The sequence below is a fragment of the Physella acuta genome, unplaced genomic scaffold (assembly GCF_028476545.2).
Source record: "Physella acuta isolate Inbredline_101_S28 unplaced genomic scaffold, ASM2847654v3 ptg000942l, whole genome shotgun sequence".
Classification (NCBI taxonomy): Eukaryota; Metazoa; Mollusca; class Gastropoda; family Physidae; genus Physella; species Physella acuta.
This window is the reverse complement of record NW_026732459.1, coordinates 38,850-61,812: the sequence shown is the minus strand read 5'-3', so window position 1 is coordinate 61,812 and position 22,963 is coordinate 38,850. Positions and strand designations below refer to the sequence as shown.

The 22,963-nt window shown below is 34.4% G+C and overlaps 3 protein-coding genes across 4 annotated transcripts; 1 reads left to right on the top strand and 2 right to left on the bottom strand.

The window, feature by feature from the left end:
- Window positions 1-1,771: 1,771 nt before the first annotated feature.
- Window positions 1,772-10,925, top strand: LOC131953713 (putative ankyrin repeat protein RF_0381; the record flags this gene model as incomplete). The annotated part of the gene is given in 16 exon segments (XM_059317042.1): window positions 1,772-1,870; window positions 2,499-2,561; window positions 3,632-3,724; window positions 3,873-3,971; window positions 4,230-4,322; window positions 4,708-4,827; window positions 5,094-5,210; window positions 5,908-6,012; window positions 6,418-6,486; window positions 6,758-6,844; window positions 7,085-7,171; window positions 7,335-7,421; window positions 7,629-7,730; window positions 8,826-8,939; window positions 9,238-9,405; window positions 10,734-10,925. Coding segments are annotated over 16 exon segments (1,569 nt in total), but the record flags the coding sequence as incomplete, so codon positions are not given.
- A 604-nt stretch (window positions 10,926-11,529) lies between these two features.
- On the bottom strand, window positions 11,530-12,919 carry LOC131953715 (large ribosomal subunit protein eL15). Of its 2 annotated transcripts, none has more exons than XM_059317047.1 (4): window positions 12,838-12,919; window positions 12,303-12,513; window positions 12,060-12,196; window positions 11,530-11,870 (listed from the first exon to the last, which is right to left on the bottom strand). In XM_059317047.1, exons 2-4 carry the CDS (start codon window positions 12,472-12,474, stop codon window positions 11,565-11,567), a joined length of 615 nt encoding a protein of 204 aa, XP_059173030.1. In that variant the 5' UTR covers window positions 12,475-12,513; window positions 12,838-12,919; the 3' UTR covers window positions 11,530-11,564. The 2 variants fall into 2 exon arrangements, with proteins under 2 accessions (XP_059173030.1, XP_059173029.1); XM_059317046.1 differs by lacking the exon at window positions 12,838-12,919 and adding an exon at window positions 12,688-12,830.
- A 5,307-nt stretch (window positions 12,920-18,226) lies between these two features.
- Window positions 18,227-22,963, bottom strand: LOC131953716 (protein OPI10 homolog). Its single transcript, XM_059317048.1, has 4 exons — window positions 22,804-22,963; window positions 21,850-21,979; window positions 21,415-21,519; window positions 18,227-20,886 (listed from the first exon to the last, which is right to left on the bottom strand). The coding sequence occupies exons 1-4, from the start codon at window positions 22,831-22,833 to the stop codon at window positions 20,555-20,557; spliced, it is 597 nt and encodes a 198-aa protein (XP_059173031.1). The 5' UTR covers window positions 22,834-22,963; the 3' UTR covers window positions 18,227-20,554.

The window sequence follows — 22,963 nt, the reverse complement described above, 5'->3', positions numbered from 1 at the left end:
GCATAATTTTGAAATGGTAAACATAACGCTCAGTATTTCTTTCAGACTTTTTTTTTCCTTTGGCGTGGCGTTTGGCACTTGAATTTTTCGGATAGGGATGGGGGGGGGGGGGAAACACTGGTAAAAGTATATATTTTCTATATAATATATTTCGTTATTTCGTTCGTGTGGGTGGGGTGGAGGGGGGGGGGGGGTAGGAATTAGTCGCCCCTCCCATCGGAAGATATTCTGGAAAAGAAACTCAAATACAGCTACCCAACTTTAGAAGACTAGTAGCTGTAAGAGCTTACACCAGGGGCGGAACTACAGTGCCGCCAGACCGTGCAATGCGGGGGGGGGGGGCAGGCCGTTTAGGGGCCCACAGCCGACCATAATCAATTTTTTTATAGTTAAAAAAATTATTTCTTGTAAAAAAAACAGATCTTCACACGCTGTTTCGTAAAAAAAATATAGGCAAACGTTCAAACCACTTCCATTACTTATTTCTCTTTATTAAATAGTCAAATAAATGTGCTCTTAATTAGGAAACTTTTTTTTTGCACTAAACAAATTAAAAAGCAATTACTTCTAATAATTATTATTTTAAATAAACATAATAAAGAATGACATAGTAAAAAAAGGAAATATATTAAAAACTAATAATATAAATACAAAAAAACTTTCAAATAAACATAAGGCGAGAAAACCACTACACATACAAAGCTTTCATGCTTCATATTCTTTGACCGAAACGATACGTCAGGAAGCACTATGTCAAGCAATGAAACAGAGAATTTCAAAACAGACTCACACAAATGATGTGCTGTAACATATTTTAATAAAAATATAAACTAAGAATGTTTAATTTTTTCAAATTTCGAACAAGCCCGTATTGAGTAATGTTCATATTTTCGTATTTAGTTTATATATATATATATATAATATATATATATATATATATATATATATATATATATATATATATATATATATATATATATATATATGAGGCCCAAAACAATTTTTTTTGCAGGGTGGCCCTATTTTCTAGTTCCACCACTGGCTTACACTTAAGTACTCCACATCTCAGTCAATCACTAATTAATTAAGCATTCAAATTCTCAAATATTTAAGCGAAACTAGACAGTATGTATAGTAATGTATATAATTTGGTTTTTCTAATAGGTCTTGGTAGCCTGTGTTATTTTAATGTGCAGGAATTTTAGCTATTTAGTTATTTCTTTGCTTTGTCACTAATATTGTTCAATGTGTAGTAAAACACATTGCGTTTTGGCCAAAAACTATTTTATAAATATTTTTCTCAAACAATTATAATATTAAAATATATAGGCCTATAATTCACGTGTATCAGGTACCGATGGCTAGTCACTTTTTAAACTTAAACGAACTCGAACTAAAGTTTTTGATAAAGTCAAAGAAAAAGTAGAAGCAAACATGAGCAGAACAAAACGTACTTTAAACTATTAAGTTTTTGCCCTAGTGCATTTTTGTATCGACATATTTTCTGGTATTACTGCGATGAAATTTTCAGATTTCTAATTAGCACACAGTGATTAGCGGCTCAATTAAACGCCTTGGGCGAACTATTAATTTATGCATTTGGTATTTACATTGTCTTTATTCGTCAAGATCGTACGCGCTATTGGCATATATTTAAATTACAATTTTTACGTGAAGACGAGTTACCTCTCTTGTAAAGAGTTTATTTCCCATTACTAACGTACATTGCCGTCGTTCTTGTTGTGGCCTAACTTTCTAAAACACCTTTCAGGATGGAGACACGGCTTTACACATTGCGGCCCGTGTCGGCAACTACAACACAGCACAGGCCCTGCTTCAGTGTTCAGCTGATCTCAATATAAGAAATAAGGTCCGTTTTTAAATCAGCTTTTTGTTTCTTTCTAATGGGTACATCTGCGTTCACGAACTAGTCAGTACCGTATCGTATGCCTTTACTACTGCTATAGGTGACTTTTTTCTCGGGGGGGAGGGCACTTGAAATTTTCGGGGAGGGGGGAGGCGGACTAAAATTTCCGGGGGACAGACACTGGTAAAAGTATATATTTTCTATATAAATTCCCCCGAAAAGATGACTGGAAGAAACTCATGTTTGAACGGGTGGTGTATTTTTACTTTAGTTACTATTGTTACAGTTCGGATTAGGGTCAGAATTGTGACTAGCACAAAGGTTATGACCCCTAGAAAAATAGTATGTGTACTACAGCATTTACAAACAAAAGCACTTTTTAAAAAAAACCCACTTAAAATGCTAAAGAAATTGTAATAATAACATTACAAGCGCACTAATAAAAGAGGAAGGGAGTGGCCGGACGCAAGAGCTCACGATTATTCACTTGAAAGTCTCTAGTTCGAATTCCGATCTAACAAAAACTGAGCAACAATACTGCATTTGTTTTTGTTTTGTTTTTTTAATTTCTTTTTTTTTATACTGATATACTAATTGATATATTCCCATTATCTCCTTTGGTCGTACACAGATTGGACAAACTCCTCTTGACTTAGCTGAAGGAAAAGTGCGAAAACTTTTAGAGAAATCCGAGGTAAAACAAAATCATTTTTAATCTTCATTGACCCACAATTTGTATTCGTTATAATGCTATTTTCCCACGTTTTCTTTAACTTGCTTTCGTCTCTGTTTTTCCGATCAAATCTTGCGATCGAAATTTCAGGCACTTTCCAGTTAGCTAGCGCGCTGAAATTTTCAGGGAAGCTTTGTTTTGGATGACAATAGAATATTCAATTGTTATTATTACTAAATTGATCAATGGAAAGATTTTATTGAGCATTTTAGACCGCTATATAATTGTAGTAAAAACGTGGGGAAAAAGGGACATCACCCAGTAACTGTAATTTGATGAAAACAAGGTTCGGTACTCTCCCTCTTTGCTTACTGAGTAGTGTTCACGCGGTGTTTGTGTACAAACAACCGTAACAACTGGTGGCCAGTATGGGGGAGACGATATGGTCGAGTGGTTGGGCACACGATTGCTATCCCACTCGACACGGGTTCAAATCTATGTGTTCTAGTCAGTAACGTATTCACACAACGTGTTTTTTACGAGTTGTCTTCGTTTACCCAAAAAAAAGTGAAAAGATAAAATCGATAGCAAGATTTTAATGCAAACAAACAGACAAAGACTAAAAAGTAGAAAATAATAATCATTAAAAAAGTTTTTAAAAACCCACGTTTTCTGATTGAACTAAAAAGTAGAAAATAAATGCTATACATCACAATAATGCAAGCGATCACTCTACTATAAGCGATCAAAAACGTGGGGCGCCGTGATTTTCTTACAGTTTCTAATACTGTTGACTCTCTACAAGCTCCCTAATAAAAGTCAATAGTATTATCTAATCAATAGTAATATAAATTTTACTTCGGCGCCCCACGTTTTTGATCGCTTATAGTAGAGTGATCGCTTGCATTATTGTGATGTATAGCATTTATTTTCTACTTTTTAGTTCAATCAGAAAACGTGGGTTTTTTAAAACTTTTTTAATGATTATTATTTTGTATATTATGTTTAATCTTCATGGTTCGTATTCATAGCAATTTTTTTTATATTATATGCTTCATTTTAAATATATTATTTGTTTCGCAACTGGCTAGCCAGGTGTTTATGTGGCGCTGAAGAAAGGAAACTCAAAAATATTGTCCAGAATCTTGAAGTATACCTGGTGTAGTGTAAACAACGTGGTTCAGGTATGACCTTATAGTAAAGAATTAAATTATTAAGGTAACCTTATGATCGCTGGAAGGTTCGTGTCGAATGAGTTGTTATGCTAGTGCTAGTGTAACAACCTCAATCCTGGCTCTAACTTACTATACTTCATTTGTCTGTTTTGCTTAGGATGATATGAGCCTCCTCAAACTGGCGCAGTCCAAAGCTGATGAAGATGTAGGGGTGTCAGCATGCTACGATGTTTTGATGAACTTTAAATCAACTAGTGTAAGTAAACCAAAAGGGTATTAAATATTTATATATATATATATATATATATATATATATATATATATATATATATATATATATATGGTGACCAGAAAGATGTGCAACGGAAAAAAGCGCATCTTTCTGGGAATCTATATATATATATATATACACATATATATATATATATATATATATATATATATATATATATATATATATATATATATATATATATATACATTCACAGCTTGGTGTATATTTTTCTATATGCAGGAATTTGTACATGCTGTTCTCTCAGAAGATGTAGATTATCTGCGACGGGTTATATCATCTAAGCGAGGTTGCCCTGTGAATATAAGATACGGGGTAATGCTCTTTCACTGACATGTGTTGGTTTCTTTTATGTTTGATGGGGTAGGGAGGTGGTTACTTTTTATCATGGAACATTCTAATCTCGCGCGCTTCTTGTGCTTATCGACTTATATACCGTATATATAATTTATGTAGAAATCACATACTTCAATCAGCGCCCCTACCTCCAAATAGTCTTAAGCTCCCTTCCCCCCCCCCCCCCCCCCCCCCCCCCCCCCCACCCCCCCCCCCCTCCCTTAAATAAAACCCTGCTCAATTGCATTTCCTAATTTCTATGTTTTGAGTCATGGTGGTTTAGGACTTCTTCTAATTCAATACAAAAATTACGTAATTTTTATGTATAGTCTAGAATGTGAGTTAATCCTTTTTTTTCCTACAGGGTAGAAAGGGCAGGACCCTGCTTTGTTTTGCTATAGAGAGCAACAACATCGAGATGGTGAAGCTACTGGTTGGCGCCGGAGCACGTGTAAATAATGTCAGGGTCACTGAATATGGCTGGGTTGGTTAAACTATTGTAGTTTTATATTTTTGTGATAACTCTTGTTTTAAATTTAGCTGGTTTTCATAAATCACCATTAAAATATAGTTTTAAAATCCCAGTTGTCGGTCCTTAGCAGTAACAGTAACTCTACATTTGCGTTTGGGTTGCCTCCCCTAGCTAATAATAAATAGATAATCATAATTTTAATATTTTATTCTATGCTTCTTACGGTCAAATTATTTGTTTAATAAAAATAATTTTATTACTGTTTTCTTTTTTTTCAGAGTCAACAGACAATACCGTTAATTCAACTAGCCTTAAAACCAAACACGAATCCAGATATCCTATATTACTTGTCGTCAGTTCAAAATACTGTTGCCGAATTGAATGAAAAAGATCAGGTACTCTAGTAGTTTGTAGTAGTACTTTACTTAGTACTTACTTTCTTAAGTTATTACTTAAGTACTAGACACTACTAGATATCTAGATCTAGTAATTGTTATTTCTAAATGTGACCATCACAATGGCTTAGTGAAGCCACTGTGTAATGCAAAGTAAATTTCCCTTTCAAACTTTCAAACCTAATGCCTAATAATGGTCTACGGGCAAGTGAAGTAGAGTTCACCTGTTTCCTGTGCCCAGCCACTTTACTTACCCTAATTGAGTAACTCTAACGCGAGTTAGGTACCCATCAGAGCTGGGTTGACTCAGGTACGGTCTACTGACTTGAACCTGGATTTGCACTCAAGGCTTACTGGTTAGCAGCCAGCTCTCTACCGCTAGGCCACTCTGTCTCTATTCATTGTGTAATGTAGTGCAATATATTAAATATATAGATCTATGTACATGATATAAGAATTTATATCTTAAACTTCTCTTACATCCAGTTTATTATTATTACTGTTCTTAGGTTATATAATTTATAATAAATATGAATAATATGTAGCTTTTTTTTAAAAAAATTACCTACTCTGAGAGTTAAAAATTAAAATTATTATATAAAGAAAAGCTTTAAACCTTATATAAATCAAAGCTTGTAATGAGGTAGCTATAAAAATGAAAACGCAACATTAGTTTCAATATTGTTTTGTATTCCAGAACGGCAACTCTGCACTGCTTAGAGCTATTGAAGAAGACGCAAGTCCAGAGGTTATAAACTGGTTACTAGAAGCTAATGGAAATTTGCTACTTCACCGAAACATTGTAATACTGTTTTCTAATCATCTTTGACTTTGACCATTCTTCAGCTTTATTCTTTACAGTAGCACCACAAGTGGGAGGGGAGGCTGACTACAGGGAGTTACAGCTAATTTTAATGAGAAAGTCTGTTTCTCCCTATTAGTTTAATTTTAATAACTTATAAGGACCATATACCTCAACAGCCATAGGGTGATACCATCATCTGTGATGGAGTTAATGAACAACTTCTCATTGTTTAAGCACATCCAATCTATAGTCGATTGAGGAGGGGATGACACTCTAGCCTAGGTTAATAAATAATGTATGCTGATTGAGAAAGCACTTCTTTATGGCAATAGAAACAGCAATAGAGTTATGGGTGCTAGAAGGAAACTCTTGAATATACAACTAATATGCTTTTTTTATCAGCGATCCCAACATGCAAGAGAGGTTGCTGTTATAAAGAAACGGGATGATGTCATTCAGATAATAGATAAGGTACATCCAACAATTGCTTAATTTGACTGTGTTAAAATTATCATAAATTAAGAACAAATTTATACAATAAAAAAATATATTTAAAAAAATTAATAAATCTGAGTAGAAGTAAAATATTTCCTAAATAAATTGTATTTTTTAAATATAAATATAATTTACTTAACAGTAGCTAAGAAATTATTTAGATTTAATTTATAATTATTCTAATTTTATTAATTTTTTTCCCCCAAGTAATGTTATCATATTAATTTATATGTTTTTTATATTTTAGTTTCTCTTGCAACAAATTGGAAAAGGGTTGTTTTTTAAGCTGGCAGTTCATTTTTATGGTCTTGAAAACCTTCAATTTAAAGATAAGGTAACCCATACTATGAGCATACAAAATGATAGTTTTTCTATTAAAAAAGAAGGCTACTGACTTATGACCTTTATATCAAAACTATAAGAAATGATTGTCTGTTATAACCACCCCAGCAATCACAATTGATAGGAGAAACTATATTTTACCATTTTCTTGAATGTGTATTAAATATGCATTTGGTACAGTGCATTTTAAAAAAATGTATTTTTACTTTATAATGTATTCAATGTTGTCTAGGCAACAGGACTCACATTGATACAGACATTGGAGAAGAAAAAGAGTGCAGACGACATGAAGACTTTAAGGCATTATTCCAATATTGAGGTAACAATAACATTGAGTCTGCATAATATTATGGTTATATACATTCATTGTTGAGCTTTATGAAGTCTATACATTAGTTCATAATATTCCCAAAAAAAATAATTGGTTAAATAAACTGTAAGGAAAGTCTTGCAGTTGTATAAATAGTTTTTCATTATAACAGAAAAAAGGAAAAGAATTATTTGAAGCTGTTTCTATTGGTGATATGGGAGCAGTTAAAAAGCTACCTATGGCAGATTTTCAAGATAAGGTATTTAATTATTTATTTTTTATCTATTAATTTACTGGTTGTTTTTTTTTTTTAAATCTGCTTTTATTGCATGACTTCCAATATCTTTGTTGTTTATTTATCAATTATTTTAGTATTTTATTCATTTAGGTTTAGTAAAAATGATATTACTATTTTAGTAATTAAGTTTTAGTAAAAAAAAAAATTATCTTTTTTAACATTCATCAGAACGGCTACACTGCACTTATAAAGGCCATTGTTTTCAATCAACCAGAAGTAGCCAGATTTCTCATCACCATCAGACCCCAACTAAAATCTATTCCAGACAATGTGTGTATTATTCTATTTACTATATGTTAACTAAATAATCTAAATTTTTAAAATCTGAATAGAAAGAAAATTATCTTTACATACATACAGAGATAATCCCATCCATTATTACTAAGAATATTAGCATCAAGAAGTCTAGTTAAATAATTTGGCAGGGTCTATCAAAAGTTCAGGCTAAGCAGATGGTGATGGGTGCAAGAAATACTTGATTCCAAACTCTAGCAGCCTTTCAACCTTCAGAGCATAGCTGGTAATAGTTTAATATGAAAAGATTTTTATTTTTTCTGCTATGATCTAGACATCTTAGGTATGAAAACATCTTTTAATATTATCTATACCTTAACTCTGAGAATATCTATATATATAATTCTCTTCTGGGATCAGTTAGAAAACAAGCTGCAAGCGCCTCCTTGCAGTCCCCTCTCTTTCTCTCTATCACTATCACTACCACCCCCACCCCACCCCAACATTGTCTGGTGAGCGGTGTTCACTCTAAATTTTTACAAAGCTAAATGTTTACAAATCGTAGAGCCGTACAGCCGGGTTTCTATTAGGGGCAGATAATTTAGTTCGATTTTAAACTTTTTTGAGGTAACTGAGAAATATCTAAGAGGAGGCTGCTTTCTCGGGGGGGGGGGGGGGGGGGGGGGTAGGGTCGGGGTTAGGGGAAAGGGGGGGGGTAGTGTTTTAAAGCAAATATTTTCAGTGGCAGCATTGGTACTGTCGAATTTACAAATTATGAATTACTGAAAAGTAGAAAATAAAACAACTAAATAGATGCGTATGATACGCTGCGGGTCGGCTCGTTCTGTTTATTTTAAGAATTTCTAAATGATTTTTCACTGGGTACCACTATCCACAATGTGTGAAAATGAAAATTATTTTGCAATATTAATAAAAAGTAGCTTTTATAAGTACCCAAATGAGAACTGATCCCACAACAAATCCATCATTATGTAAATGTTGTTTAGAGATGATTAATCCAAGCACAAATGCAAAATGTATGTAACTGAACCAACAAACAAAATTAATATTACTGAATTAAATTGATTGCCCAAATTCTAAAAAAATGAACTAAAAAAAAAACATTTTCAGAGCAATAGATACCCACTTCACTACGCCTTTGCACTTCCAGAATCTGAAAGTATAGAATTTGTTAAAATGCTACTAGAGAATGACCCAGAAGAAATTGAAATGAAATTTGACAAGGTAACAATAGAAATTCATATACTATTTACATTGCTGCCACTGTTTTAAATAGACTGTTCAATTTAAATTGAGTTTCATTAGGATAATCAGATAATCAAGTTTCTTAAATTTTTAAATGCTTATAACAAGTAAATAGGCCTAAATATTACTATATACCTTATGTACTACTTGTAGATATTTTATTTTTGTGTTGCTAGTTTTGTAAACAGGTAAGCTCATTTCTGATGGAATTTGAAACTTAAAACAAACTTTCATTATAGTAGGCCTACTGGTTATTTCTATTTGGTTTCCATCACAGGATGGAATATTTCCAGCAGAATACATCAACCTGAGAGAAACAGACAAAGTCATGGAGTTGTTAAACGATGCCAGAACATTAGACGTGTATGGCGTTAAGAATAAGTCATTAGATTATTGGAATCATGAAAATGAAATACAAAAAATTGACTCAGCTAGTATTAACAGGGTAAGTAGCCTATTAAGAAGCAGTTCTAGAAATACTGGAAGCCTTAGTTATGCTATGGGTATTACTGGTTGCTTAATTCCCTGAAATGCTGGCAATGTGTAATCATGAAAGGTATGTTTTGCTCACTTATTAACTAACTATTTATGCAGGAATAAAAATAAATTCTCTTGTAATAACAGTATAGACATACTGCCTTACTAAATCATAGAGCTTGTGTGTTCACTGTGTAGATTATACTAATACTAAAAAATGCTAGTCTATTTTTGTTATAAATACATATTAGGAAACAAGCCAATGTGCAATATAAGTAAGAAATTGCTATATACATTTTTGTCATTTTAATAATATGTACATAAAAAATAACCACTGTATCACAAGGCTGCATGCTTTCATCAATGATCTTTTTCAAAGTCATTAACTGAATCATGATAAATACAGCCTCAGACCAAAAAGCTGGAATTCAGTGAACCCTTACTAAACAGTAAACAGCTAGACCTGCTAGAGGACCTAGATTTTGCAGATGAAATCATCCCACTCTAACACTGACAGCAGCTTACCCTGTCCAAGCTAAGCAAAGTCTGTGAAGAAGCATTTAAGACAGGCTTACAGATCAACAGGAAAAACAGACATGATGAGAATGAACAAACAAAGAGTTCCCATTCAGGATACAAGAAATGACTATTTCGGAGGTGAATCGCTTCACATAACTAGGAAGTGTAGTGAATGGGTAGCATTAGCAAGGCTAGGCACGCACTCATCACAACCTGGACATGATGAACTCTGTGCCTACACTGTCCAAAATAGACTTTTTAATGATAACAGCATTGTGAAATCTGTTCTCTAATGGTACGTGAAGATGAAGCTAATTAACAAACTTCAGATTTTCATTAGCAGATGTATGTGCCACACACTGAATATCAGGTGGTTTTAAAACGATTCCTAATGCTGAAGTGTGGTAAAAAAACTGAGCAAGATTCTACAAAAAATACAACCAATGGGGATGGATTGGGCATAAACCAATTAATTAGCAGACACTAAATCCCCAAGATGTAGGCCAAAACAAACTCTGAAAAGATCAGTGAAGCAGCTGGAATGATGTGGAGGAAACTAGGGGAATTGCTAAACTGATGGAGAAGTGTTGTGTCCCTATCCTCCTTAGGAATGATTATGTACACAAAATACATACCTACTAATAATGCAATCAATTACTTGCTAGTACTCTAGAAGAACATAAAAACCATTTATAAATAATGTGATTGTCTAAAGATCCACTCAGCTGTAGCACAACTATGCAAATTCCATCTAAATCATGATTTGTTTTATTTCAGGATTTGTCTACAGTGAGCTCACTTTTTGCTGAACATTGCAATGATGCTCAATTTTATCAACACTAACTGGTTTAAATTCTTCAAAATAGATCGTATTTTTACTACAACTTGAACCATACTGCTATTAATAATTACAATGCAATATTTCATGTACTCAGATTGTCACCAAACCAGTTTTCATGTCACATTAAATTTTTCATGTATATAGTGGTTTACTAAATGTTTTCACTTTCATTTGACTGTTTCACACAGCTTAGTGTTCTAAAAAAATTGTTTTACTTTTACTAAAAAATTATTACTAGAGCTACAAATCTCAGTGAGTCAACATGTCTCCGAAGTTGTTATAGCAACCAGAAATTAATCTAAAGGTCAAAAGCCCAACCTTTTTAATAGTTCCAAATTCTTGAGTGCTTATCTTAATTTTTTTTTGGACCAAAATACCAAAACAAGTTAACACTCAACCTAAAGGTAATGTGGTAATGGTTGCTAGCCTGAATATCTGGTTAATATTTGTTTGTACTGACAGGACCTTTAGTTCACCAAACTCTAATGGTACCTGGCTGGGCAGTGCTGACAACACAATATCACTTTGTCATGAACATGTATTCTACTTACAAATTGTATGATCCTGAACAGATTACAAGAGCAGAACCCTACAACTGATCAATACACTAAATACAATTACTTTTCTCACTGGTTTTAGTAACTGTCATATTGAATGAACACAATCACAAACAGACTTGTATCATACAGTTACCCTGAATACAGCCGAACTAAATAAAAACAAGAAACAAAATCAGCAGAAAATTAAAATATATTTTAAAATGTATTTTAACGCTTTCTGCGCATAGATACAGTATTGTTTTTGCGCCAGTTTCTTCTTCTGGAGCCACCAGTAGTTTTGTTGAACAAATGCCCTTTGCCAAGACCACGAGAAGACTTTCCAGCAGAGGTAAGACCACGCAGCTCTCTGTGTTTGTGCACTGGGTTGCAGATCCATTGGATGGCAGGATCACGTCTGATTGTCTTGTGGAATGGGTCCACTAGAATTACCTCAAAGAACTTGTAGGTAGAGTCTTGACCTACCCAGTAAGAGTTCAGTACACGAAGTCCTCCACATTTGCGACCAACACGTTCCTAAAGAGAAAAGTTTTTACTTGTTAGTCTTACACATAAATATCTAAAAATCAAGCATTTGAAATACGTATTGATCAGAGTTGAATAATTGTCCTCATAATATTTCGGAAGACCATCGTGATAAGACTCATCATTTACAATGCAAGAAAAGTGGTATAAAAAAAGTCCAAGACATAAAAAATCAGTTACCTCAGCCACGTTTCTCTGGTTACGCTGGAATTTCAGCTGGTTAACACCATGGGTTTTGGGTTTACCGTAGGTACAACCTTTGGGAACTGGGCGTTTGCGACCACCACGCTTGATGCGCACTCTGTAGACAACGTAACCTGGGGATCAATTTCAAAAATGTAAGCTTTGACTGCTTTCAACAATTTAACAAAAAGTGATGAATAAAACTATCATCTATGATAGCCGGGCTTTCAAATGTATTACCTTGCTTAGCACGGTACCCAAGACGCCTAGCTTTGTCTGGGCGGGTTGGTCTTGAAGCCCTGTGAACAGATGACAACTGCCTGTACTGCCAACAGCGTACACGGATAAGGAAGCGCATTATGTCACTCTGCTTCTTTCTGTAAATCTCCTGGATGTACTTGTAGGCCCCCATGTTTGATCACTTTGTAGAACTAGTCTAATCGGCTTAGATCTAAAATTTGAGGAAAAAAAATAATTTTAATAAACGGCACAAACTTTTCATGCAATTAATTTGCTCCATAAGTAACACCACTCAAAAATAACTCCCTACAACTCCAACCTTTTCGCTAACAAGTTAGCCATTTGTGTTATAATTGAATTCTGACTGGATTGAAAAACTATTTACAATTCCAACAAGTTACTTTAAATCAAGGCTAGATTATATAGTCACAAGATGCAAAACACGTATGTAGACTTTTAGCTTATTAAATAAATAAATTCATATGTCGATGTGAAAGGATTGCTTCAGATTTAGTAACGTGTCAACTCTCAGTACCTGCCGGTTGATCGACCCCCTGAAAAAAAGGAAGTTGCTAACCGGAAGTAGTCAGAAATAGGCTATTTCCAAATTATTTTTGTTTCGCTTTATTACTTTATACAAATTATTTTTTCGAATTCGGTTTGTATAAGTATTAGTATTTTAGGCTTACATATTCTTTAGGATTTAAAAAAGAAAGATTGTTAGTTATAGTTTGTTATTATTATTTTCATCAAGTCAAGAAAAAGTCTACATGATCTCCACATTTTTCTTAGTATTTTTAAAATACTCACACGATCCCTAATGAGTAGTACTTGTCAGTGTTTCTTCCAGACTTTTTTCTCCGGGGGGGCACTAGAAATCTTCGGGGGGGCGGTAAACTTTCTTCGGGGGGGCGGACACTGTTAAAAGTATATATTTTCTATATAAATTATATAAATTTCATTTCGTTCGGGGGGGCGGTAAAAATTTTTCGGGGGGGCTTTGCCCCCCCGAAGAGATGCCTGGAAGAAACTCTGGTACTTGTAGTGGCATTTGGTCTAGGTTAACGAAAACGTGATTACTGGATGCACACCGTACATTTAGAAAAAAAAATGAAAGTAATTTTTCGTCAAGGCTAAATCAGCTCATTAGACTATGGTCTATGACTTCCCACATAGGCTCTACGCCTCTAGGTTAGGGACCAGAAATTAGCGTTGCATATTTTTTTAAAAAACAAATGATATTTCATAAAGGGGTCAGACTATTATTATTATTGTTAAAGTTGTAAGAGCTAGATAGCTAGTCATTTAAAACACAATTGAGAGTCATTCATAAACGACATTACTAGGTTTCATTTTTTTTTGGCTGAATACCCCCCGCCACCCCTTTTCTTTTCTCTATTGTCGCACCTTCTCTCCCAACCCCCACCCCCACCGTATCCCCATCGTGTAAGGGACAGAGTATTAGATCGGTACTTTAAACGAACCGATGTCCATGAGTCAAGCTGTTACGACCTACCTCCCACTGAACTCAGCAAGCATAAATATAAAATATGTGTTTGCTTTTTTCGACATTAGTACTTTAAAGAAATTGGCGCATATAGAGGCTACTACAACCCCTTCTCCTACCCCTATTTTTTCACTAAGTGCAGTGGTTCTTAACCTTTTTGGAGGTGCCGAACCCCACCAGTTGTATATGCGCATTCACTAAACCCTTCTTTGAAAGGAAAAACATTTTTTTTTCAATTTCAAAACACACGTATAGATTTATATTTTATTGGTGCACAAAATGAACCGTGAATCAACATCCCAATGTTCAACGAAAAAAAAAAACCCATTAAATTATTATTTTCACGCCAAAACAAAATGATAAGTATTTACTGCAAAGCAGTGTTACTTCTGCTATTGATTGTCTTTGAGACACCAGTTCAGAAATGCGCGGCTTCACCCTTCAGCGAGTGTTATGTTCTTGTATTTTCCATCTACACGCGGCATAAGGAAGTATTCTCTTAGTTTTGGTCGGTGCTAGACTAGAATTGCTCAACTTGGCTTGGCAAATCATGCAGTTAAAGGACGCTGACTCCCATCAAATTCCTTTATTCATATTCAACAATATATTACAAATTATTACAAATTCGTGCAACCACTTTTTTGTTGTTGCTAGCCATAGTTAGAATGAAGAAAATAAAATATTAAGAAAGTCATAAATGGGTTCGTTAACCGCATATACACGATCAACACGCGCCTGTGTAGGTGGCGTTGACACTAATTCGTGACTGTCGTGACGCAAAGGTTCCACGATGTAGAAATATCACGATTCCTTTGCATGCCATCTTGCTCTGACGCACTTTATTACTATGCCGTGCTGTTGTCTTTGCGCTGTATTCCGTCCAGTGTTTCTTCCAGACTTTTTTCTCCGGGGGGGGGCACTTGAAATTTTCGGGGGGGGGGGGGGCGGTAAACTTTCTTCGGGGGGGGGGGGGGCGGACACTGTTAAAAGTATATATTTTCTATATAAATTATATAAATTTCATTTCGTTCGGGGGGGGGGGGCAGTAAAAAATTTTCGGGGGGGCAAGAAACTCTGATTCCGTCGCTATTTTTATCGTCCGCCCTGACAAAATCCGGATACATAAAGCTACTTGGGTATCACCCGACCTATCTACAGAAAACCAGATAGACCATATATGTATCATAAAAAAGTTCAGGAGATCACTTCAGGATGTACGCGTCAAGAGAGGAGCTGATGTTGCTTCAGACCATCACCTACTGGTAGCTAAAGTAAAACTCAAGCTGAAGAAAAACATGTTGGAAAACAAAAGGAAATACAGGTACAACACAGGCCTGCTAAAGGACCCATCTAAACTCAACGAATTTAAACTTCATATGTCCAATAGGTTCCAGGTACTACAAGAACTAATAGAAGAAGAGACGATAGAGGAAACATGGGAAAAAACTAAAAGTATATTAACATCAACATGCGAAGAAGTGCTAGGCCCTATCAAAAGACAAGCGAAGGAATGGATATCAGCAGATACCATGAAAATTATTGAAGAGAGAAAAAGAAAGAAGGCAACATTAAACAACAGCCGCACACGGGCTACGAAATTAAAAGCACTGGAAGAATACACCGAAACGAACAAAAATGTAAAGAAACACATAAGGAAAGACAAACGGAGCTATTTGGAACTGCTGGCAAGAGAAGCGGAAGAAGCACTGTACCATGGTAATATTAGGGACGTGTACAATACAATTAAGAAGATATCTGGTAAGTACAGTAAGCCAGAGAGGCCAGTGAAAACCAAAGATGGAAAGACAATACCTGATGCGGAAGGACAGATGAAGAGATGGGTAGAACATTTTGAAGAACTACTGAATAGACCAACACCAGAGTGCACGCAAGACATACCACCAGCTGAAAGTGACCTCCCTATAGACTGCAACCCACCTTCAAAAGAAGAGATACATAGAGCTATAAAGCAGCTGAAAAATTGGAAGGCTCCAGGAATAGATGGTATACCGGCAGAAGCACTGACAGCAGATATAGAAACTAGCACCACACTACTATACACACTCTTCAAGAAAATCTGGGAAGATGAACAAATACCAGAGGAGTGGAAGGAGGGACTACTCATAAAGCTTCCAAAGAAAGGCGATCTTAGTGCATGCTCTAACTATAGAGGGATAACACTTTTGTCCATCCCAGGCAAAGTCTTCAACAGAATATTATTAAACAGAATGAAGGAAGCCATAGATCCCCAGCTTCGAGATCAACAGGCGGGCTTTAGGAAGGAAAGGTCATGCATAGACCAAATTGCTACCCTGCGCATCATCATTGAACAGACCCAAGAGTGGAACTCATCTCTCTATATTAATTTCATAGACTATGAGAAGGCCTTTGATAGCCTGGATAGGCAGTCAATGTGGAAATTGTTGAGACACTACGGGGTGCCACAGAAAATAGTCAACATTATTATGTCTTCATATGAAGGTCTCAAATGTAGAGTAGTGCATGGCCAACAGACTACAGAGGCCTTCCCAGTACGGACCGGAGTAAGGCAGGGTTGCCTACTTTCACCATTCCTGTTCCTACTGGCCATAGACTGGGTTATGAAGATGTCAACAGAGAAAACGCGAAACGGTATACAGTGGACATTGTGGAGCCAGCTGGATGACCTGGACTTTGCTGACGACCTGGCCCTCCTTTCTCACACACAACAGCAAATGCAGGATAAAACCAACAGGGTTGCAAATTTTTCTACAAGCCTGGGTCTGAACATCCACAGAGGGAAAAGTAAAGTTCTCAAAGTCAATGCATCAAACAACAACCCTATAACACTGGCAGAAGAAGCCCTAGAAGAAGTGGATAGATTCACCTACCTTGGAAGTATTGTTGATAAGCAGGGTGGGACAGAAGCAGACATAAAAATAAGGACGGGTAAGGCAAGAGCAGTCTTCAACCAACTAAAAAATGTTTGGGGTTCGGGAGATTTAACCCTTAGAATAAAAATCCGGATCTTCAACACACTAGTAAAACCTGTTTTACTCTATGGAGCTGAGACATGGAGAATAACTGCTATAAATAAGAAGAAAATACAATCATTTATAAACGCATGTCTCAGAAAGATCCTGCGAATTCGCTGGCCTAAAACCATCAGAAATGATGTTCTATGGCAACGGACAAATCAACTGCCAGTGGAAGTAGAGATCCTCCAGAGAAAATGGAAATGGATTGGCCACACACTCAGGAAGCCTGTATCCAGCATAACAAGACAGGCCCTCACCTGGAATCCACAAGGCAGGAGGAAGAGAGGCAGACCAAGAAAGACCTGGAGACGTGACCTGGAAGAAGACACCAAGAAGATTGGATACACCTGGGGACAGTTGGAGAGACTAGCCCTGGACAGAGACGTCTGGAAAGCTCTTGTCAGCGGCCTATGTCCCAGTAGGGACGACAGGCAAACATGACATGACATGACAAAATCCGATCGCAAATCATAGAGTCGTGTGTGTGTCTGGACCTCCGTCGAACCCCTGAGACTTGACTCACCGAATGGCCGGTGTTCGATCGAACCCAAATTAAGAATCACTGTTAGATGCTACTGACCTTACTTGCTGATGACAAGCTAAAAACCTAAATTATCCTCATTAAAAAATTTACCTTAGCAGTCCAATATAGGGCAGATAAAGAAGAGTTCACTTGCCTCTGCAACCATGGCATATGGAGGGATAGTAGGTCATCACTATGCCCAGCCGCCTTTACTTTCCCTAACGTGAGTCAGGTACCCTTCAAAGATGGGTGAACTCAAGCCCAGGAATCTGAACCCAAGACTTTCGGGTTAGTAGTCCAGCACGTTGACACCCAGCCGAACCATCCCATAAAATTATACTCATCTTCTCTTCATCTTTTTCCCGTTTTTTGCCCAAGACACATGGGGCAGATGAAGTAGAGTTCATCTGTTTCAATGACCGCGGCATACAAGGGGAAAATGTGGCCAGCATACGTGAGTTGGTACCCATCAGAGCTGGGTGGACACAAGGACGTTCTACAGATTTGAACCCGGATTCGAACTCGACATTTGCAGGTTAGCAGTCTAGCTCTCTACCACTAGGTCACCTCGTCCCTAAAAATTATACTCATAGGTCACTACTAATTTTTTCCTCCTGGTCATTTCTATTTTTTTATTTTTACAGCACCATGAAAATTTGGAGAGGCATGAAACAATACTTGTTGCACAAAAAGTGCTTGGCATACTTCAGCTGGTCAATATACTAAATCCCATAGAAAGTCAAGTAACTGACAAACTATGGACTTTGTCTAATAAAACTTAAAAATGTAAACCAATCCTCTTCTTACAGAAAATTATGTACTTACAAGATTTGATAAATACATTTTTAAAGCACATATAAAAATAAAACAAGTAATGTAACAATAAATGTTTATTTAGTGAACAATAAAAAACATAATAACAGCTTTCATTTGCAATCCACCACACCATTAGTCCAATTATTAAATAGTTCAATAATAAAATTTATTAAAGCATTATTGAGGTGAATAAAGAATAAAAGGGTAAAGAATAAACAGCATTTTTTAAGCAGCTTTAAAACACGCAACTAGGAATTTGTCTCCTACTAACACGGTGGTTCCGAATAGCCATGCAGAAAATTCACAAAGTGATTTGGGTAGTATCCATGAAATCCATCAAATGATATTCATGAATTACTATATTCTAGCCGTATTTAAAAAGACTAATGTAAATTCAAAGCTAGTGCTCTTTTATATATAACCCTATACTTCCGTTATAGTGATAATAAAAGTTACAATATACAGCACAATTAGAAGTATACCGCAAATGGAAAATTGTATCTTAAATATAGTATTTTAAATAGAATTAAATTATTATTCATTTATGGATAAGAATACTAAAGCTACCCATAATGCTGTTACATTAGTTATCACTATTGTCAGATTTGATTTTCGAACAAAACGAAATATCTCAAGCCTTGTTAAGGGAACTATACTAACATACACTATTTGTTGACTATTTCCACAAATTTTTTTAGGTTACAACAGAACATGCAAAGATTAAGGGAGAAAAACATTTTAAAATGTTTAAAATGTAGCTGTGTTACAATCTTTGCACAATTGTACATACAACAATAGTTTTGCAATCATATATGAAGTAGATGAACCATTCTCGCACACCACACAAGAACAAAATTAAAAAAGCTGAAGTGAAAAAAGGAAAAGACAGACCCATACATATGTATAGTTTTGTTATCTAAAACTGAAAATCAATGTTTGTAATTAAATTGATTTCATACTAATGCCTTATACACAAAAAAAAAATCAAAAAGCTTTCTAAATGTGCAAAGTTTAAGCTTTATTTTATTTTTAGTGAAAATTTAAGAGTTAAATTTTAAGTGTTGAAAAAAACACATTTTAAATTTAAATCTCAGAAAATTGAAAAGTTAATCTTTTGAATAAGTTTTGAAGGTGCAAATTTCTTTAACGATAGTGTTTTACTTTAGTTGTTACAAGTTCCAGTGAAAATGTTAGCAAATTAAAATTAGAGGTTTATTAAAAAAAATTGGTACTTCTAGGAACACTAGTAGGGCATATTTAAATGAATACCAGCTTATATCACAACTCTAACACTAACCCTGGTCCTAACCTTACGTGTGATACAGCTACCTAAATTAAAAATAAAAATGCAACGTAATACTGTATAGCCCTGCCAATGTTTTTAGAAGAACCTGTAAATGCAGCAAAAATACTATTTACAATATTGTGTTCCTTGAGTAAAAACAGGACTGCTCAATAGTAAATTATCTATCATCATTCTCTACTTGTTAAATATTTTTCTTAATAACACTGGATTTTCAAATAGTTACTTCAAGAAAAAGAAACAGTGATGTTTCTTATTAACAATATTTAATGGGAAAAAAACCAACATAAAACAATATCTGATCAAATTTAAAAAAAAACTTCTTTGATTTGCTGATACATTCATGGAGTGAGTTACCATTAATGATAATATTTCTAAGTCTACATCTAGGGTTTGATTTGAGGTGTTGGTATCAGCTAATTGAAAATTTTCAAAAAACAAAGTTGGATGTGAAGGTTCTCTAATTGATTTTCTGCACAGCATGATATCCTACTATATTAATGTGAGAATCACTGACCTGTTTGGTAATAGCTTCATTGTGTCGATGCAAATGAAAATGTAATAGGTTGTATTAGGATTATAAATTATCATTAACAATGTGCATTTTCATTTAATTTAACTGAAAATATATAGTTAAAAAAAATGTGGTGTCTATCAAGTATTAATAACTGGCACTTAATTAGACTGAATATTGGAACACATGCAATAATCTTTAAAAACTCATACTAGGAAACGTATTTCAACAAAGGAAATTCTGTTTGAAACAAAATTTTACTTATCTTTATCAAACTTTTAAAATTCTGTTGGCACCTTTATAAGATCTATAAGTAATTTATTAATTACTTTAAGTGGTATTATTAAAATGATGATCCAAAAATTATACATTATTTCGATATGTGGTTTCCATAGAAACAGGTAAAAAAAAATTGATAATCTTTTTAAAAGTGATGTAAAAAATATTTCTAGAAATGTATTACTAGTGTAAATTATCTTACATTTTGAAAGAAACTATTTTCATAAAGCACAATCATTCAAATCCAGGTGGTGAATGGACTATAGATGGACTTATAAAATGAGAGGAGCTTGTTATGATTTCCAAAAGTAAGGATTTTGTTGAAGCCTCCTCTGAAAATTTTCAAACCAGTTCTTGAGTGTGCTCAGGGGGACATATGTTTCACTAAGGTTAGGGGTCATCTGGCTTTGGGTGACAGCAAATGAGGACGAGAAATTGAAAAAGTTCTCTAGCATCTTAGTGGCAAACTCCATGAAAGTTGAGGCTGATGTAGAGGCATTAACCTGAGATGCCGGCACCTGCTGAGCAAGTTGATCTAAAGGTTCAACAGAGATCCCTATCTGTGCTAGATGAGATTGCTGGTGGGACATGTCTCCAAAATGTATCTGGTTATCGTCATTGTCAGCTGAAAATATTTTAAAATTATGTTCACATAAAAGCTAAACAAATCTATACAAATTTTATAAAAAGTTATTTATTGCATTTAAACTATTAGAAAAAAAAAGTTTTTGTTAGAAATAATATTAAAAACTTAAAGCTTTTGTTGCTCCTGAAATCTTTTCAACATATTTAGCGACCAATGCTTCTGTTTTTATAAATACATCTAAAACGAATCTATTTACAAAACATTTGAGCACCATATTTATTCTTTTTATTCAATTAATTATAATTCACTAATAAAATATTTTATTAGACATGCAAAATTTCTGCCCCTTATAAGAATCTGGGTTTAGTTCTCGGGTTTGAAAACATCAGTGGACACAGCTCACCTGACTGGTCAAGTATAGCTACTACTTAATCTTGTTATCTCCCTTTTTGTTATTGAAAATGGTAATTATAAATTGATTTTTAAAGAATAATTTTAAAAAATAAATTATTAAGGCTGTTAATACTAAGAAAAGTTACATAGGCATGTAATTAACATTTTACTTACGAGTCTTTAATGAAGATATTTTGTAAATAGCACTTGGTTTCTGATTGGAGATATGTCCTAACAAGGTCCAAACAGGACCTTCTGGGCGAGGCCAGGAAAAATACACTAGTGAAATAAAATTTAACTTTTAAAAGTACTAATGTGAAATATACCTCTTATGGGCAAGGCCATGAAAAATAAACTAGTAAAATGAAATTTACAGTTTTATGTAGACTAATGTTTAATCACCCTTTTGGCAAGATAATGAAAAACACACTGGTGAAATAAAATTTACATTTTAATTTTATATGTACTAATGTGAAATATACCTCTTACGGACAAGGCCATGAAAAATAAACTGGTAAAATAAAATTTTCATTTTATTTCTACATAATAAAAACAGGATGTTATTTCAGTTTTGATCATGAAAACTAAGAAAAAATATTATACACTAACCAGCAGCACCAATGCCATCTGGGAACGGTGTTTGACCAGTCATAAAAATGACGACATGGTTGATATTATCAGCTTCTGGTATGTTGAAAAGAAACTGTGTTTCACTAACAGGGTGAAAATCTGTCTGAACCTGTAATCAAATAGATTATCCCTATTTAGGTAATCAATAATAAAATTGCATTATACCATTAATTTAATCAAAGATTACATCCAAAGTTGTAAGAACATGATAAAATGTTTATGGAGGTGTTGGAGGTGCAACACTACTTCAAAAGTAGTTAAAATCCAAACAATGAAGATCTGATTATAGCATGTGTATATTGTAAAACTGAAATTTCAAAAAAGTATTTAAAACTAGATTAACGGCAAGTTAAAAAAGTAGAAATAAAGTTTTTTTAAATACAAAAACTAAATAATACATTAGTTTTTTAGTTGTTTTTTTGTTGAAAATTAAAAGGCCTATAGCACCCTAAAAAAGTAACTTGTTTTCCTGATTACAGGACTGATTTAAATTGTACTAAATTTTTACATATGATTTGAAATTTCAATGAAACAAATATTATGGCATTTTTTTAAATTAAAAATAAAACTGTAATGAATAAATGATAGTAAATGATGAATAATTCATACTACAGCATCAAATTCACTGCTCCAATGAAATGTTAAAACCTAAGTTTTATGTAGTATATAGTATATGTTTATGTAGGCTTACTCTCAATTTAGTTTAGAAGTGTTATTTTTAGGTGTAAATATTTGACCAAGCCTAATTTTCTATCCTAGACCTAGAGCAGTAGGGCAGGGCCTAGCCCTAGACTAGACAACTAGTTACTAATCTAGATTCTAATTACTAATTATTGTAATTAATTCGAAAGGAGTGGAATGCGTTTGGATTCAGGGATCGCATCCACGGAGTTGTGAATGTGTGTGCAGAATCATGTTGAATTAAATACACACCAAGCGTCCAGAAACTATAATGCCAAACATTTTCCGAGATTAGTTGTCTAGTGTGAAGTCGAACGTAAATTTTTATGCATAAAACTGGCTTTTTTAGTTTATATGCATTAAATTTAACACAAGCGAATTTGATGTGCAATGCTAGGCAGAGTTTTTTTTG